The following is a 15,694-nucleotide window of genomic DNA, read 5'->3' on the forward strand; positions in this document are numbered from 1 at the left end:
CAAATGCACTTGACATTTTGCAGAAAGTATTTTGAAATCTGCGCATAAATACATTTTCCAGAAATTTGAAGTATAAAAAAAAAAGTCTGAAGACATAAATGGTGCTTTTGTAGGGAGTTCTCTAACAACCGCAGATAAATTCTGATGCAAAAAAAAGTGCAAATATCTCTTTTGGTGTTATAGAAATTGACCTACGGAATTGCCAAGTCATAGTTCTTCAATCTTCATTCCCATGGATCAACGATGGAGAAGATTTCTAGCTATGTGCAAATGTGAGGCAAAAAATGGACCGCTGAATGGCCATCAGAGGATATTTATTTTATGAACTGCCCTGTTTTCACACAAGCTCATGAATATCCTTAGTTCACAGGTCAGAAAGCTCTTTAGAGCTCTTTATTCATCTGCATAGCCGCTGCTGTCTGACTGCATGCTGACAGTGTCAGCCCGGACCGCCTCACCTACACATAGACACAAACAGTAAAAAAAAAAAACGTTAACTGTATCACAGCTCAAATTCATTCACATACGTTACATTCATACGCTACATCGTCAGCAAACATATATCTAAACACTTCCTCAAGCACCATGTGTGACACAATATAAGATCTGGACTACAGGAAGCAACAAGTAAAATGTTTAATCATGAAAAATAAATATTCGCACACAAAGGTGTGTGAATGCTGAACGGACACCCTTTGACTGGCACCTTTTGCTTCACACATTCACACAATGAATCGGATGAAAGCTGTTCTTTTTGGGAATGGAGTCAGCGTTTTGGTGACGGCGAACAAATAGGAAAAGTCGTGTTTCTGTTGGGTATGTCTGCAGTGCTGCCTGTGCTGTTGCCGTGCAGCGTCACTCCAACAAATGAAATATATTGCTCCGTACTACACCTTTGTGCTGACAATTTTTGGACAATGGAGAAGTTAATGCTGTAGTTTTGTCCAAAATCATCCTCACCTGCACTCTGCACCTAGAAAGACAAAAATAGTAAGCATTTATTATAAAGTTTGGCTCTTTTGACTCTGACCAAACTCATCGCACAGCACACTCAACGACAACCCTTTAATCAAAAGGATATCAGTGGCTCTGTCCCTCTCTGTGTGATGAATAACAGCCTGTCTTTCAGCCTAATCTAAATGACATCTTGTTACCTGGTTTTGCAAGCATGTCACGTCTGAAAGATGAACTACCAATAAGATCTCAACAAGAGTTAAAAAAGGCCGTGGAAAAATACTGCCTTTAATGAAAATGCTGTCGAGCAACGATGGCCCCAGTGGTGGCACTTCTTTATCACTGTTGACACAACACGAGACTTATCCGATCATTTACTTGAGACAAACATGCTTAGCCACTGTTAGCTGGCAAACGTCTCCTCAGACTTCCCCCGGAGCAAACCTTGGATCCACAAACCACCGCGACTGTTCCAACATCAATAGAGTAGAACCGGAAGCATGTTAGCCCGCTGCTATGTGTTAGGCTGTCGCCCAGCGCCACAGCTGTATCTCATCATGTCTCTCTGAAAACAGGAATATTTATTTTTGGTTGTTATAAATTACATTGGCAGATGCTTATAACCCTATTTGTTCATGTTTTTTCCCCCCCAATTGTTTCTTGATTATTTGGAGCAGTGTTCTAAGAAATGTTAAAACCATCAGACGTGTATTCTGTATTCATATGTTTTTTGTAACTCAGTCTATTTTAGGGCGTACACTACAGCATAGCGCTGCGGCTAGCATGTATTATTGTCATTACTTCACCGAGGAAAATTCCTAGTCTGTGAACCCTCATTGACAATGTCAATAAACTGATTGATTCTGATTCTGACATTACCACATGTTGATGATTATCTAAATGATCTTTGCTGTTTTTATTTATCATTTGTACCATAAAAACAAAAATAAAAAATTTTCAGGCCTCATCCATCCCCTACTTTCATGACACACGAAACAAAGTCAGTATTACCTCCTCCAGCTCAAAGGAGTTAGCCTGCTGAAGGTTAGCGGCGGTGTTCCCCCGCCCCTGATATGATGATGGATTCAGCAGGTACCGGTGTCTCTCCTCGTTAAAGGACTCCTCACACATTTGGGCAGTTGAAACACGATTAGGATCTGGTGCATTCGGGGAAGAGGAAGTCACAGTGATGCAGCAGGAGGCGAAGGCATCATTGGAAGCCAGAACAGGAAGCGATCTGGTTACATCTGAGTATGAGTCCTCATCATACTCAGATGCTCTTTGAGCACGCAGCCCAGGATGTGATCGAACTGCGTGTTCCGTCTCAGAGCAGATAAGAGATGAAGCGTTAACGTTCCGGTCACGGCTGCAGGAAGGCGCTCGCTGCTTGCCGTCAGCTCTCTGTGGGTAGATTAGATCGTGTGCAGCAAAGGCTGCTGGTTTCAGGTGAGCAGTACTTGAGTCACTGTGAGCTGAACAGAAGCCCAGCTCGAGCTGACGTGAAAGAAACCTTGTTTTGATCACAGTTTCTTCTGATACTGATGTTCTTACACCGCGAGTCTTGCTGTCGAGGCCTGCTGCTTTGGCTTTGCCTTCATCTGAGTCGGCAATATCTCTTTGTTTACTGTCCTGTGTCTCCTCATGACGCATTTTATTTCCAATGCAAAGAGCATCCGTGTTGGATCGATCCATTTGTTCCTCCTCTTCTCGCCTGTCACAGGATTTGTCACCATCCGTGAGCAGGTTCACATCCAGAGCTGAACTACTCTCGCATTGCCCAAAACCCACTTTCCCTATCGCCCCAGACTTCACTTTCTCTAACGCTATATCCGAAATACTGGGGAAGCTGGATCTTTTTTTGGGTGAGGGCTGTGGAGAGGTGGACTCGGACCCGCGTGGCGAGCCTGTGTACAAACACATCTTGGAGACGGTGTCTTTCAGCCTCTCCACCGGAGACCGTGGCTCGCTGCGGACGCTGCTCCTGAAGCGTTCAATCCTCTCCACAGGAGACGAGGAGAAGGAAAACTCTGGTGGAGGCAGCTTCTGCAGAGGAGTGCGTGTCACGTGGGAGTAGAGGGAGTAGAAAGCGTTGGCCATTGCTGTGAGCACTTGCACTTGCCTAAAACGACCTGTGGAAAGAAAATAAGTCTCAACAAGGCAGAACAATCTCACCAAATTCAACTTCAAACCCTAATCCTGCGTTCTTACTTGCAAGAGAGAGACTGGGGTCTTCCTCTCGAATTCGCTGCAGCTGGGAGTCCAGGAAGAGGCGGAAGTTGATGCCCCGAGCCAGAGATGGGAAGGTGAAGAAACGAGGAGGAACACGAACAGTGACCTGTGGCTCATCGCAGCCAAACCCCAGCTCATACAGCCGCTCCTCTGCATCCTCCGAGTGCAGCTGCAGAACCTCTAATAAACTGTTATGAACATGAGAAAACAGAAAGTTGTTTTTTGACTGATTTTCGGAAAGCACTTTAAAGAAATATTTAGGATTTGACATGAAAGTTGGATACAATCGTATACTGTATTGCAATTAAACAAGAGGCCAATAAAAGGGAATGAGAACCGTAAATAAATTAAAGATATATTATTTCAGAGAGCTCGTTACTCAGGTAGGAACAAGACGTCACCTAGATGCAGAGGTACAGGTGGAGGAGGAGGGGCAGCTGGAGGCCATACTGTGGCCCAAGTTCACTGACGGGAAGCATAGCGCCTGGTGAGATGTACTGCAGACGAAACATTTGAAGAGTTCAAATGCATGCGCAGATCAGAAACACACATGTTTAGTGAGAAGTTTCATGTTGTTGAACTTGAAGAGAGCTCTCATAGACTATTAGACCTGACTAAACTGTGAGGACAGCAGTTCAGCTCCCTCCTGAATAAATGTCCTCGTGCACAAAACAGGAAATAGGGAACTGAACTACAGAAGGAAACCTGCCAAGTAAACAAGTCACCAACACAACACACCTCATTTCTTCTTCTTAATTCTGACTGACACTGGAGGATTACAGCGTCCACTCACCCAGTTGCAGGCTCATCTTCTCCAACGTTTATAACGGAAGCTGAAATATAGAATATAATATGTTGAGTATTTAGTAAATGTAAACAACACCAGAGAATAAAAGGCTACATATTTGTTTTTGTTTTTTAACTAAAGACATGCATAAAATAGTACTAAATGGATTACAATCTTTACTATTTTCTCATACCCAAAGTCTTAATGTAAATACATTTCTTTCGTTTTTTTGTAAAAATACTGAAAGCAGATATTTTATATGTGTATTGCAATCGTTTGATGTACTAACAAAATAAAAAGTTTCTAACATACATATTCATTCATAATATATATTTTCCTTGGCAGAGGTAAAGTTATATCCTTTAAAAAAAAGTAAATTCTGGACACCACAAGGACATTTTAAAATTGAAAAGTACAAAAAGTTACAATACAACATGCAGAAATAGTTCAGTCTTCATATGTCACCACTTTTACAAACTATACATGAGCTCACTTCATTTTCCTATAAGAACACTTCCTGATTGTTTGGATTCCTTTCAGTCTGTGTGTGTGTGTGTGTGTGTATTTACCATCAGCACCCAGACTCAGCTCCTCTTCAGAGTGGTTGGCTTTCAGCGTTGGCTCTGCGGAAAGGACACCCAGTTACCGATTAAAGTCATTTTAGAACTATAGCAGCGCACTGCATCATCATTTTCTGAAAATAATCAACCAAACAAAACTGACAAATTCCTTTTCGGAAATAGTATTTGTATGAGTTAAAGTACAGTCAGCTCATAGGGCTGTTGTTAGAAGTTGAAAGGTTATATGCTACATTAGTTAACAGCAACAAATGATTTATTATTAGCTATAAGAAGGAAACACACATTTGATGAAGTATGCTTGTAGTTCGTAATGCTATTAAACAAAATAATGTTTGCTGCGAAGAAGTGTCTTTATGTTGCAATGTTTGGGTTCTTCTTTCACCATTGCTGATGTGCATGGAGATGGATTGCAGATTAGGATAAGAGAAGAGAATCTGTATACGGTATATTTCCATGGAGTTAATTTGGAGTTACAATACAACATGCAAATAAAAACCGTGTATAGTGTATGGCAGGTCGTTATTTGTGCCAAGTCTTTGTTTCAGATCAGCTTACCAGAGTTTGCTGAACATTCCTCTGACCTTAAAGATACAAGTACAACCCAATATTCATTACTCACACACACACATATACACACACACACAGTACATGCTTTGTTGAAATGACAGATATGTTCTCTAATCAGCTCTAAACAGGCTGTCAACTTCCTCTAGAAGAAATGAGCTGCATCTGGGTGAAAACCTAAACCGATCTGGTCCTGTTATCTTCTCAGAACATGTGAACCATCACGCCACTCCTGTGACTGTATTCTGTCTTCGTGTTAGAAGCCATTTACGTGCTGACACACTGGGTCAGTGGCCTTGACTGGAATAAGAGATATTATTATTATAATATTCTCAATGCGAGTGAGGCATATTTCTTCGATCAGTTTCTAACACAAAGAAGGAAGAATAATTTTATATTTTCATGTAATTAGTTTGTTTCTAACAGCGAGGAGTTTTTGATAAAAACTGCATCTCTGGTTACACGTTTTTACATAACCAGTATCAACTCACAACAATCACTGTGGTTCTAAAACTGTGATAAGATTTTCCAATGGAACTGCAAAAAATACATCATCGAAGGCAGTTGTGGGCTAAAAATAAAACACGGTCTTCCTTGCGCACCTGATCTCGGAGACTTTGCATTTTCTACTTACTCTTTGCAAACAAGTTTCCAGTGATACATCTTTACACCTTTTCAGTCTGAAAACAAGATGCAATCTAACAAAAACATTTAAAAAACAACAGTACTACAGCAAGTTAACTCACCCACACCCCAGGAGCCAGTTCTCAATCTTTCCTGTGGTGCAACCTGTGGAAATCACACACGTACAACACTTTGGATTTATAAGTATCCTTCATTACACTACATAGAACCTCATGTTCTCATACTCGCATGCACGCTGTAAATGTTGCCTTTAGATATACTCTGCAATAAAAAAAATGATTGGAGCACCACTGTCTTTTTGGTATTTGTAAAAGATGTGATCCAAGTTTCTTTTATTTCATGTTTGTATGTAAACAGGGCAGAAAATCTCCAATTAAAATCTACATTTGACTGAGGCCATCCTCCATCCCAGTGAATCATTTGGTCTACTGGATGGATTTACGGTGGGATCCCTGATGCTCTCTAAAGATTGGACTCACCGTCAGAGAAAACATCGTCGTCTGCTATGGAGGCAGAGGGGAGGCTGCACAGCGGTTCTTCTGGGTCCAGCTCCTCGGGGGAGTGCCACTGTCGGCTGCTGTTGATCCAGGCTCGCCGCCTCACTGAGGATGATGGGCTCTCCATGGCGTCACTTCAAACTCAACCACGAAGATTGAAGTTGCTATGGCACATGAAGAAGCGTGATCAGATCTATTTTAGGTTCTCATCAATGTTTCGGTGTTTTCGCCGCGCTTCTTGCAAGTTACACACATCAACTCCGATTCACTTTTACGTTTCATGGTTGGTGTTTAAAGATACCAAGAACAGTTTGGAACCTTTTGATGATGATCCAGATCACCATGTGGACGGTGTAAATCCAATTAGGAGGGGAATGAGCTGCTTGGCGGAGGTCTGCGCTCTCAGGGTGCTTTTCTAGTTTGAATTAAGTTCAGGTTCATTTCAAACTACAGTTAGTTTAAGTTGTCGGACAAACACAGAACCACAAATACTTTCAATAAGTAAAGCATATCAATATATGAAATCCTTACAAGAAGCAGACTGTAAAAATAGAGGACAAAGATTAAGGATAAAATGTCAAAGAGTTTGCAGGTGAAAATCCTGAAATTGCACAGTGTCTAAAACCAATGATAATCAGCCATTGTTATAGGGTGGAAGATGTTGAGGAACATTATAGATGCATATAATGTTTTTTACTTACAGATAAATATTTTAAAGCTTGTTATAAAAATTGTTTGAATGAAATATCTTTTCTCCATAATTTATGACACTGACCACATTATCAACACAATCTGTTAAGAATGATTAATTATAGAATGTTTGTAGGTTTTTGGAATTACATAGATAAATATTTTAGTTCCTTCTAAATGTTTATATTTGCATATTATCTGTGTGTACAGCACAAAGCAGCTGCAACTTATTATTATTTTGTGCTGCATTATTTCATAATGCAGCACAAAATAAACCACCTTGACTCACTGATAAGCAGCAATAAAAAGTGTGTCTCCCTGTTGTGCTGGCCTAATTGTTAGTGTCTCAGCTAAAATAAAAACCCGTTCAAATGAAAAAAATAGCAAGGAAAAGCCACTTTTACCTTGATCGACGTTTCAGTTCAGATATTTACACCCTTTATGTTGTTTCCTGTTGTTGTTGTAGGTTGATCTCAGAAACGTATCTTCAGGTAATGCTCAAACTGGCGACAGTCTGCTCTGCTTTTCTTTTCTCAATGATTTATAGTTTGTGGTGAATCTCTGTAATTTATTGTGAGACAGCCAGTACATGTGGCTGAATCATGAGCAGGCTGATGGGAAGTGACTTTGTAGCTCGAATGCAATACGGCAGTGTCATCTGCGTGGGATGCAGCTGTCTGACATCCTGCAGTCACACGGCAACACCGACATGAGAGAGTTTTTCAACGGCCAGTGGTAAAGGCTGAGTCCACAAGCTATAGCCTCCCTGAAATGAAAGGGAAATTGGTATAAATGATGACATGCTGCAGAGCACGAGTGAGTTTTTATTTTATAACTGCTCATTTGATTTGGAGCCCATATCCTAGAACACAACTTTTAAATGAGGGGGGGGGGGGGTAATCTCAACATATCATAAACACTGCTGACAATTGTCATTCTATGTCATTTCTTACTTTATTAAAGGTAATGGAAGGATGCTGCTTCTTGTCCTCCATCATTACTTTTGTAACCATGTCTGGATGTCTTCATTAACAACTTCATAGTACTTTGACTCATCTGGATGCTATGCTGATGTATTAAAAATAACGTTATCAATATCATTGAAGGTGTACTGGAAAGTGAAACATACTTCACTCATTGGGGTATTTGATGGTAATATATGGGTCGTTATGAGTAGGTTAGACTGAGGAGGGCCTCCACCTTCTGTGCTGTTTACATGGCCACATGTGCTGCTCCACTGACAGCCGCCTCGCACATCCCAACAATAAAAGCCCTCCCACAGGAAAGCCATTTTCCCCTCCCAGAGCTGCAGCAGCCAGTCTGTCTGTGTGATGGGGGAGCTTCCCCACCTCCTCCCTGCCTCCCTCCCAGCCCACATGGCGACACCAGGGAGTGGCCAGTGGCCACGGAGGCAAGACTTAAATTGTGAATACGCCTTCCTCTCGTCCGTGTTTAAAGGAGTAAAAACACGACGCGTGTGATGGCATCGGTATCAATAATGACCAATAACACAATACCACGGATAAATAGGAATGTTTACGGGCCACATTTACTAATGGCGCCTTTTGAAAACATTACTGAAAGTCAATGATACTAATCCGTGCAGCCTACCGTGCTTGGTCCCGCCCTCCTCCCCAGCTCTAGCGCTATTCATTTGCTAGTTGCTTCCGCTTGACAGAAACGCCCATTTTCATTGGAGAACAGGAGCAATCAGTCAAAACTGCCTCCCAAATAGGTGCGCTTCTTTTGTGTATATCATAAAGTCCAATAGTGGAGTCGATATGCTCGAAATTAAATATGAGTTTTAAGTTGAATCAATAATTTTATTTCAATGAAATTGAAACATGTATTTTTGCACAAACACTACATGTAAAGCAGTTTTCTATTCCAACTATTTTTAACTAAATCTAAATATTTTAAAAAGGCAGAGGGCTCGTGTCACCGCCAGGGCATTGTGCTCCACGGATGAGGAAAATGTACGTGGGCTATGAACCGAAAAAGTAGCTTCGCACAGCTAGCGAGCTAATCAGTCATTAAATCGAACGCACCCGCTTTTCTCCTTCATAGGGCAGCACATCAAGTTTCTGTGAAGTTGTGAAAAGTTGTCAACTCGAAAAAGACCAGAGAAACTCCTCCCGTCTTCAAATTATGAGCAGTAAGCGAACTTTTTTTTTTTTTTTTATTAACGCAGGGACATGTTGTGGACGAAGGGTTTGATAAACAGAAGCGTATTTACCGCTGAACGCTTGAGATTGTGTTGCTTAGCTTAGCGGCTCGAGCAGATTCAAAGTAAAAACTACGAAGCTGCGAGTTGTCGGTACTCGGGCAATCACATTTCAGCAGCCGAGGACAGCTAGCCAACGTGTTCACAGCAATGTAACTGGTGCTACCGTTTAGTCAAATAATACTTTATAACATGCGTGCGCTGCGTTATTCATTTATCGGGTTAGAACTGTAACAGACCGCCCTGTGGAGCCCATTCCTCAGACTGCTAGCGAACTATTACTTGTATTGATTCTAATGCTAGCTTTAGCCAGGGTGCTGGCTAACTGGTTCCCGGAACACTTGTGGCGCGGCTCTCTCTGCATTTCTCACATTAATCAACAAAAGTATTCCCGGTTTAGCTTTTATTATTAGCCCCAGAGCGCCGATTACTGAATTGTGACGTGTTTCGTCCCGATCGCAGGAGAGTGACATTAACATACTTCGAAAGCTTTCCACGCAACTACTTTGAAGATAAGCGATCGAGCAACAACTCTCCTTCCCTTCCGCAGATCAGCAGCAGGGTGAAATGGCGGCTGCGGAGAGCGGCGGAGGCTTCGGTCAAAAGAGAAACGCAAGTTCACAAGTAAGTTATCCGGACTTGGGCTCTTCGCAATATCGGCCAGCTCACGCTGTTTGTTTCATTCTGTAATTCACTGTGGGTTGTTGATTTTCTTACCGGAGCACATGTCACCGGGGTGGGGAAAGGGCAGGTAGATTTCGCCCACTTGGGGTGTTGCCATTAAACCCAGGCACTTTGCGTGCAATTTGCTCAGCCCATTTGGCCGGGCCTGGAGGGGTGGCTAGAGGAGTGAGTCAGTTTATAGGGCAAGATAAAGTGTGGGAGGGCGATGGGTGGGTTTGGGGGGAGGGGAGGCCAAGCCCTCCCCGATACTCCCACCCTGTCATTGCCTGGACTCCTTCCCCACAGAACTGGTAGAAGGAGACTTGCATGGAGGGAATTCAAGCTATTATTAAGGTGATAGTTTTGAACACGAGTGCAGTGCAGCGTTTAAAAAGGCAGTCACACATTAGTTTGCGTTTAATGTTAAACTACATCACGTGGCATCAGATGCGCACACTATTTGTCATAGCTGCATCATTAACAGTCATGATAGTTTTGTATAACGTATTTTTGCGAGTTGATTTTATTCTGCTTCCAGGATTCGCAGCAGCCATCCCCCCTTGCCTTGCTGGCGGCGACATGCAGTCGAATCGACACTCCGGGCGAGAGCGATTCGCCTTCAGAGCAGCAGAACCAGCAGCAGCAGCTCGAACAGAACCAGGGCGTTTTCGCTTCAAGCCCCAATGGCTGGCAGGTCATCCCCCTCAGTGTGCAAGCGTCGTCGGGCTGCGGCACCGTCGCCACTGACTCCACAGGTTGCGTGACGGGAGACGCGAGTAAGAGCAGACAAGCGCTGGCATCGTCCGCGGCTGCTGCGAGCACTCAGGGACAACAATACGTGGTGGCGCAGGCCCCGTCGATGCCGGGTCAGCAAGTTCTTACCGCCATATCGGGCATGGTGCCCAACATTCAGTACCAGGTCATCCCACAGTTTCAGACGGTAGATGGCCAGGCACTGCAGTTGGCACCGGCCCAGCAGGATTCACAAGCCGCAGCGCAAGGACAGCAGTTTCAAATCGTGTCCTCTCCTAATGGCCAGCAGATCATCGCTGCAACCAACAGAGCTGGTGCGACAGGAAACATCATAACCATGCCCGGTCTCCTGCAGGGGGCCATCCCCATTCAAAATATAAACCTGGGCAATAGTGTGTTACAAAATCAGCCTCAGTTCCTTGCCAATATGCCCATGTCACTCAATGGAAACATCACTTTGCTGCCTGTCAGCACTGGGACAGGCGGCGCCGGGGGTGACTCGAATGGCGGAGGCGACACGGCGGCCAACCAACTGATACAGCAGTCGCAGCGGCCGGCGTCATCCGGCGGTGGTACGGGCTACATGACGAGTGCGTCCGCTGTCACCACGCAGAGTTCCGCCTCTTACGGAATGACCCAAGCGCAGAACGGCAACGGAGTAATGACGGGAGCGTTCCAGCAGAACGCCGTGTCCTCCCTCGGTGTCCCGATGCAGCCGGACAACAGGGATGGACAGCAGCCACAGCAAATCCTTATCCAGCCTCAGCAGGTTATTCAGGGGGGGGCGCACCTCCAGACCATTCAGGCGGGCGCGGGGAGTCAGGTATTCACAGCGCCGACGCTCAGCCAAGAAGGGCTTCAGAATCTTCAATTTATGCCAAACACGGGCCCTATCCTCCTGCGCACTGTCGCGCCCAACGGCCAGGTGAGCTGGCAGACCATTCAGATCCAGAGTCCAACCGGACCTCAGATCACACTCGCCCCAATGCAGTCTCTGCCCCAACTGGGACAGGCTCAGGGAGCTGCTGGAGGAGTAGCCGTCAACACCGTCCAGATCCCGGGCATCCAGACGATAAACCTCAACACGCTCGGAGCCTCCGGGTTGCAGATGCACCAGCTGCAGACGGTTCCCATCACCATCGCCAACTCTGGAGGTCAGTCGGTCGCTAGCTGTAAGGAAATAACCGGTTTACTGGTTTTAAAAGTACACATGTACACCATTTACATCATGTTTTGAATAGTGCGCCAAATGTTGTACAATATATAGAATTGCCTACTATTAAAACATTTTGAGCTGTTGCAGTATGTGATGTACTTGTGTTCCGAAATACATTAATCCTCCTGGGGAAATTATTTTATTATTTTACTACTTGCAGTCTTTACTTTTTAGATGTGACCACATTTACCTTTAACAGATTTACCTTTCATTTTAAGCAGGAAAGATGATGACAGTTAATGCCCGTTAAGTACGCAGGAATTCTTCAGCAGGACACGAGCTGGCAGTTTGGCAGAATAAATATTTTAAGTCATTGAGACAATTGGGTTTATTTGGGGTATGAGCTTTTTCCATTAGGTGGTGATGATGAATATATTTATTTTTTATTATTATTAGATAGAATGTTAGAGTACAAGTACAGTCACACAGTGGCATGTATTACAGTACAAATAAAGTCAAACATCCTGTCTAAGAGGAGCATTTCATAAAAGCCCTTGCGGTCTTGTTTCCGTTGAAAGTCCTTCGTACATAAATCATCGACATTTAACAATACAAATGTAACAATACATTTGGTTGCTCTGAGATGCAAAATATCCTGGGTCTTTACATTTGGTCTCTTTTGCTCTTTTGTGCGTCGAGAGCGCTTTACTGGTTTAACCAGTTCTGTTGGCCCGGCGACACCTGAAGCTGCATGTTTGTCTTAAATAATAGGGTTGCTTTCAATAAATTAAATGAAATGCCTACGTTTGTAAAGAATACTTGTCTGCTTTTACTGCATTCACTAGCCTCCAACCAGCTACCTTTTTATGTGGTGAGCTTGTACTGACAAGTTTTTCTAGAAATCAGTCGGTACTGACCTGAAACTGATATTGTTTAAAATTTTGTAGGTAAGGTAGCTTCGATCTGGTATTTTGGTTACAACCCGTATTTAAATAGTACTTTGTGCCTGACGTTCTGTGTTGAGCAGGTTTAGTTTTTGAGCAGTGTTAACTGAAACTATTGTAAAGGGTTTGAAATGAGGAAAATATAATAACTGGTGAAATTCTTGACTCTTTACGTAATAGAAAATGTATTTATTAGTTGTCGACATGAAATTGAAGCTTGCACGCAGTGCGTACGTAGCCATGCTGTATATGTGTCTGTGTGGAGCATGTTATTAACCAAAATATCTGAACTCTTGTGTATAGATTGTTTCACAATGGAGTGTTTTATATCGCTTACTACAGGAGAGCAGGCCTTACAGACGGGTGGAGAAAGTTTGGACGATAGCGCTGCTTTAGATGAGGAGGACATAAGCCCACCACCGCAAGGACGACGGAACCGTAGGGAGGCCTGTACCTGCCCGTTCTGCAAGGATGGAGAAGGACGGTATGTCGCGCGCCGCCACCTACAATTACTCAGTTTTAACAAGTCATTTAATCAATTCGGATAGAAAATCAAAACTTCCACATGTCCTCTGCTCTCTGTATCACGCAACGCCATCTTGCACGATACGCAGAGAAGAGAACAATATGCTGATGTGTAAATAAGTTTGTTAAAAGAAAAAGGTGTGTCCCCCACCCCCACACACGCACACACGAGGGAAACACTTGTGTGATGCTAATGAGGTTGAAGTATGTGCCGTGTACTTACTGTCAAGCTCTCCAATGTTGGAGGTGGGAAGACCAGTTATTCTGGCAGCCCAATGTTATTTTGCCGGACATACTATGTGATGTATATAATAGTAGTTCATTTATTGTCTGTTTATATTTAGGATCAAATAAAGAAAAGCAGAGCATCACTGTCCTGTTATTTGATCAGATGTGTAAGAAACAAAATATTACATATAGCATGATTATATATATCAGATTGTAATATACTACACTGTTGCAAGCTTTCCACAAAACCTACTGTTTAAAATCTAGCTAAGCAATGTATGTATTCCATGAAAGTGTATATCTTCTTTTGAATTTTATCAAGTGTTCCTGTCTTTGAGCCACAGGAGGGAGCTCGTTATCTCGAATTCTGATATCTTTCTTTTTAATCAACCAGTGATCCAACCAAAAAGAAGCAGCACATGTGTCACGTCCCTGGCTGTGGGAAGATCTACGGCAAGACATCCCACCTCAGAGCACACCTCCGCTGGCACACAGGAGAGCGACCCTTTGTCTGCGGCTGGTCCTTCTGTGGAAAACGATTCACCCGTTCAGATGAGCTCCAGCGCCATAAGAGGACACACACAGGTGACATTCACGTTCTGAGAAGGCCTGTCGTGGACCAGCAATATCTGCTGCAGCTCTTTGCTTTAATAATTAGGTTTCTTTGCATTTTTCAGGCGAGAAGAAGTTTGCTTGCCCAGAGTGTCCCAAACGCTTCATGCGCAGCGATCACCTTTCAAAGCACATCAAAACCCACACGAACAAGAAAGTAACCAACACTACAGGTTCCACTGATGCCACTTCCACTCCATCCAGGATAAAAGTTGAACCCGGAGCCATGTCGGCCAATGACCAGCACACCATCGTTGCCATGGAAACCTTATCTGCAGAGAGCATAGCTCGATTAGCCAGCAGTGGGATCAACATGATGCAGGTGGACCTTCACCAAATGAATGGCAATAATTACTAAGGACTGTGGAGGAGCAGGAAGACGGCCTTAATGGACAATACATTCGGTCATTTGGGGTTAAAAAAAAAAAGGGCATGCAGAACTGCAGACGCCCCATTTCTCAGAGGTTTCAGACGGGACACAACACACTAGCAGATTTGAGAGTATGAAAGAAACCAGGCGTTAGAACGCTGGGGTAAAAACAAACTCCCATCTCATTTCCCATGAGTGGAAAAGGCGTCACACTAACTTCCATCACACAAATGTGATTGTCGGTTTGCAATAAAACTTGGAGACCGGATCATTTGATGTCAAACATTTTTTGTCGAGATAATGCCGATAAATCACTCGCATCCATTTTTTCTCCCCCGAGGATGTGAACTTTGCTACTTGTCCCTCTCCACCTCAGGTGCCTCCTGTTAGCCCCTCGGCTTAACTGGCCCACAAAAGTTATCTAAAATAAAACATTCTAACCATCTTTAACTGAAATGATCTTATCACGTGTTCACACACTAAAGAAATAAAGCACAGTATCGTAGGCATTAAATGTGTAGTGTAGGAGTGCTGGTATGAGTAGCCGGACATGCGTGAGGACGTCGGCGTGTCGGGACGCCACTGAAATCCTTCCAATAATACTTAAACCTCATGCAGGTACACACATTCAAGCCATTATGCTTTGATTTGATCATTGCATTGTTTTTTATGTGTATATATATTTTTTGTAATGGAAAAGCTACAGAAATCTTGGCTTATGCGAGATCGTCTTGCACATGTGATAACAATTTGCCTGTTGTATGAACTTCTCATGCGCAATCAATCATCTTATGTTACTTATATACAGTATATATATACATGTAGATTAAATATGTACATTTATAAGCCTCTGTCATGAAACGGTATTCAATAGAGTACAGGCCTTACCTGGGAATTCTGTTATAGTTAGGTCTGCAAATGCTCGTCTCAGATGCTATCAGTGTGTTTATTCATGATTATCTTTCTTTTTTTATGTCCATACAGCATACTTATGTAGGCTCAAAACCAAAGGTTCATACTGATATTTACATTCACGTTTAAAATGCAAAACTAAAATGTTTCTTTGGCTAATGTACTTTCTAGCTGTTTTTGGTCATGCAAATCATTTGTTTAAGTTTTAACTGGAAATAATAGCTGGAGGTAAATCTCAGACAACGTTGCCTAAATACACAAGTTTGTGTTTTGGTTAATTTTCTGGAAATAACTTTCACAACTGTTTAGATTCTCTGAATAGCAAGTATTGTTCTTTGATACATTTGGAAATTAAATGAT

At 43.0% G+C, this 15,694-nt stretch overlaps 2 protein-coding genes across 2 annotated transcripts; one reads left to right on the forward strand and one right to left on the reverse strand.

Moving 5' to 3' along the window:
* Window positions 1-102: 102 nt before the first annotated feature.
* LOC137898058 (protein TESPA1-like) lies at window positions 103-6,384 on the reverse strand. The gene is made up of 9 exons (XM_068742054.1): window positions 6,240-6,384; window positions 5,862-5,904; window positions 5,107-5,132; window positions 4,540-4,593; window positions 3,585-3,693; window positions 3,163-3,371; window positions 1,966-3,083; window positions 961-973; window positions 103-458 (listed from the first exon to the last, which is right to left on the reverse strand). The coding sequence occupies exons 1-9, from the start codon at window positions 6,382-6,384 to the stop codon at window positions 394-396; spliced, it is 1,782 nt and encodes a 593-aa protein (XP_068598155.1). The 3' UTR covers window positions 103-393.
* A 3,339-nt stretch (window positions 6,385-9,723) lies between these two features.
* sp1 (sp1 transcription factor) lies at window positions 9,724-14,623 on the forward strand. The gene is made up of 5 exons (XM_068742637.1): window positions 9,724-9,795; window positions 10,373-11,741; window positions 13,030-13,171; window positions 13,835-14,025; window positions 14,118-14,623. Exons 1-5 carry the CDS (start codon window positions 9,739-9,741, stop codon window positions 14,408-14,410), a joined length of 2,052 nt encoding a protein of 683 aa, XP_068598738.1. The 5' UTR covers window positions 9,724-9,738; the 3' UTR covers window positions 14,411-14,623.
* The last annotated feature ends 1,071 nt before the right edge of the window (window positions 14,624-15,694 follow it).

This window comes from Brachionichthys hirsutus, chromosome 8 (assembly GCF_040956055.1).
Source record: "Brachionichthys hirsutus isolate HB-005 chromosome 8, CSIRO-AGI_Bhir_v1, whole genome shotgun sequence".
Classification (NCBI taxonomy): domain Eukaryota; kingdom Metazoa; phylum Chordata; class Actinopteri; order Lophiiformes; family Brachionichthyidae; genus Brachionichthys; species Brachionichthys hirsutus.

Bases quoted from the DNA above. Each gene is read 5' to 3' on its own strand.
- sp1 (XM_068742637.1), top strand. From the start codon at position 9,739: ATGGCGGCTGCGGAGAGCGGCGGAGGCTTCGGTCAAAAGAGAAACGCA. The intron at 9,796-10,372 runs GTAAGTTATCCG...TTCTGCTTCCAG, and splicing joins AGAGAAACGCAAGTTCACAA to GATTCGCAGCAGCCATCCCC. The intron at 11,742-13,029 runs GTCAGTCGGTCG...CGCTTACTACAG, and splicing joins CACCATCGCCAACTCTGGAG to GAGAGCAGGCCTTACAGACG.
- LOC137898058 (XM_068742054.1), bottom strand. From the start codon at position 6,384: ATGGAGAGCCCATCATCCTCAGTGAGGCGGCGAGCCTGGATCAACAGC. The intron at 5,133-5,861 runs GTGAGTTAACTT...TGTATCTTTAAG, and splicing joins AACTGGCTCCTGGGGTGTGG to GTCAGAGGAATGTTCAGCAA. The intron at 3,084-3,162 runs GTAAGAACGCAG...TTCTTTCCACAG, and splicing joins CCCCAGTCTCTCTCTTGCAA to GTCGTTTTAGGCAAGTGCAA.